The sequence below is a fragment of the Vombatus ursinus genome, unplaced genomic scaffold (assembly GCF_900497805.2).
Source record: "Vombatus ursinus unplaced genomic scaffold, bare-nosed wombat genome assembly UNPS02014792.1, whole genome shotgun sequence".
Taxonomy (NCBI): domain Eukaryota; kingdom Metazoa; phylum Chordata; class Mammalia; order Diprotodontia; family Vombatidae; genus Vombatus; species Vombatus ursinus.
The window spans coordinates 9,889,241-9,891,156 of record NW_020954570.1 but is presented as its reverse complement, the minus strand read 5'-3'; the positions used below and the strand labels follow the sequence as shown (position 1 = coordinate 9,891,156).

The window sequence follows — 1,916 nt, the reverse complement described above, 5'->3', positions numbered from 1 at the left end:
CATAATACTCCCCTGCCTCAGCCAATCAGTGTAAGGAACTCCACCAGCTGTCTTCTCAGCAGTCAGAAAGAACATAAAGAGGCTCCTGAGGAGACTCCTCTAGCAATTTTACTTGGTTGCTCTGTCTGCTGGGATCTTATCCATTGAGCAAGGAGCAGCCAGAGCTTCTTCTCTTCTTTGTGGATAACTTTTTTTTTTTTTTTCCTTCTCCCTGAATCATGACTCTGGAAGAAATCCACAGCCAGGAGATGGTTACCGAAAGCACCAATAGGTAATTATCAACTAGCAGCTGCTAGAAGGAAAGGAAACCCTTGATGTAGGCTGTAGCCAGGGCAAGCTCCTGTAGAGCTGGGGAGCACATTCTTAGAGCCTGAGCAGGAGCATTCCAACCTCTGCAGGGGAGAATGGCTCCCTACTCTGCCTGACCTTTCAAAGTGCTTTCCTTTCGCTGTTTCTGCAGGATGCAGAACGCCAGAAACTTTTATTCAAATAGCTCTGTCAGATCATTTCGCCTTTTTAGCAAAAAAGGGACCATACAGTTTTTGGTGGGGTTTGTAGCTACTGCTGTGTAGGAGGAAAGAAAAGGTGGCAGGGGTGGTTTATGGAGGCTGTGAGGCAATTGGGGTTCCCTCCTGTGGAGGAGAAACATCCACAGTAGCAGCATGTGTTGGGAAGGATATTTGAGAATTTGCACTTCTCTTACCTGTGTTCACAGCACCTACCCGACAGCCGGAGAGGCCTTAACGATTTTTCTCCCCTTTTTGGCCTTTTTCTCACCCGCATGCCCTCTTGTGCTGTCCCTGTAGGATGCAGAGCGCCGGGAAAGCATTGAACGAGCTGCTGCTGTCTGCCCAACGCCAAGGCTGCCTTACTGCAGGCGTATATGAGTCTGCTAAAGTCATGAATGTGTGAGTATCCTATCAAGCTGCCCCAGGAAGTTTCTTTTTTGACTGAAGTGTGAAGTGGAGATGATTGCTAGACTATCTAAGGAACATGTAGAAATACAGGCAGAGACAGTAGGACAGCCCCGAAAAAACACACCCTAAATTGTAATTTCAAAGTAATATTGTATTCCTCCTTTTGATATCCAGGATCTAACTTTCTTTCTCATGTAACTTTCCTTTCACCCTCCATACAGCGATCCAGATAATGTGACTTTTTGTATCCTGGGTGCAGATGAGGAAGATGAAGGGGACATTGCTCTGCAAATTCACTTCACTCTCATTCAGGCTTTCTGTTGTGAAAATGACATCGATATTGTTAGAGTCAACAATATCCAGAAGCTGGCAGAGATTGTAGGTGCTAATGAGGATTCTGGAGAGCCCCAAGACCTACACTGCATCTTAATCACAGTAAGTATCTTTTGACCCTGTCCACTTCTTCTTTACCCAACATCAAAGATAAATCGATTGATGTTAACTATATAGTAAAATGCTCGAATGTTTTCCCTTTCCTTTTCATTGCAGAATCCCAATGAGAATTCCTGGAAAGATCCAGCTTTGGAAAAACTAAGCTTGTTCTGTGAGGAGAGCCGAAATGTAAATGACTGGGTACCCACTATCACTCTGCCTGAATGAGTATGCTAGCCTAAGGCACTGGGAGGAGCCTTAAAACCTTTGTTGTCTTATCAACTTGGTGCTACACACCTGGGCTAACCAACCAACCCGTGGCTGATTCTGTAGATTAGCATGGAGGAGAAATCCAGAATTGAGCTGCTTGGAATGGTGTACAGTGGGCTGTTGCCAACAGAAGAGAGGAGAGTGAACATACTGTGTACGTGATTGGTTAATGCCCACCAGCAAGCCTTTGTGGTGCTTCAGCACTGGCGAGGATGGCTTACCTTGGAGCTGAAAGAATATTCGAAGTTTTATAAATCAGATAAAACTGTCTTGATAAGGAGAACAGGTTGAGGAAAG

The 1,916-nt window shown here is 45.1% G+C and overlaps 1 protein-coding gene across 1 annotated transcript; it reads left to right on the top strand.

The window, feature by feature from the left end:
* Window positions 1–218: 218 nt before the first annotated feature.
* Window positions 219–1,577, top strand: GADD45G (growth arrest and DNA damage inducible gamma). The gene is made up of 4 exons (XM_027869247.1): window positions 219–271; window positions 807–908; window positions 1,139–1,352; window positions 1,467–1,577. The coding sequence occupies exons 1-4, from the start codon at window positions 219–221 to the stop codon at window positions 1,575–1,577; spliced, it is 480 nt and encodes a 159-aa protein (XP_027725048.1).
* The last annotated feature ends 339 nt before the right edge of the window (window positions 1,578–1,916 follow it).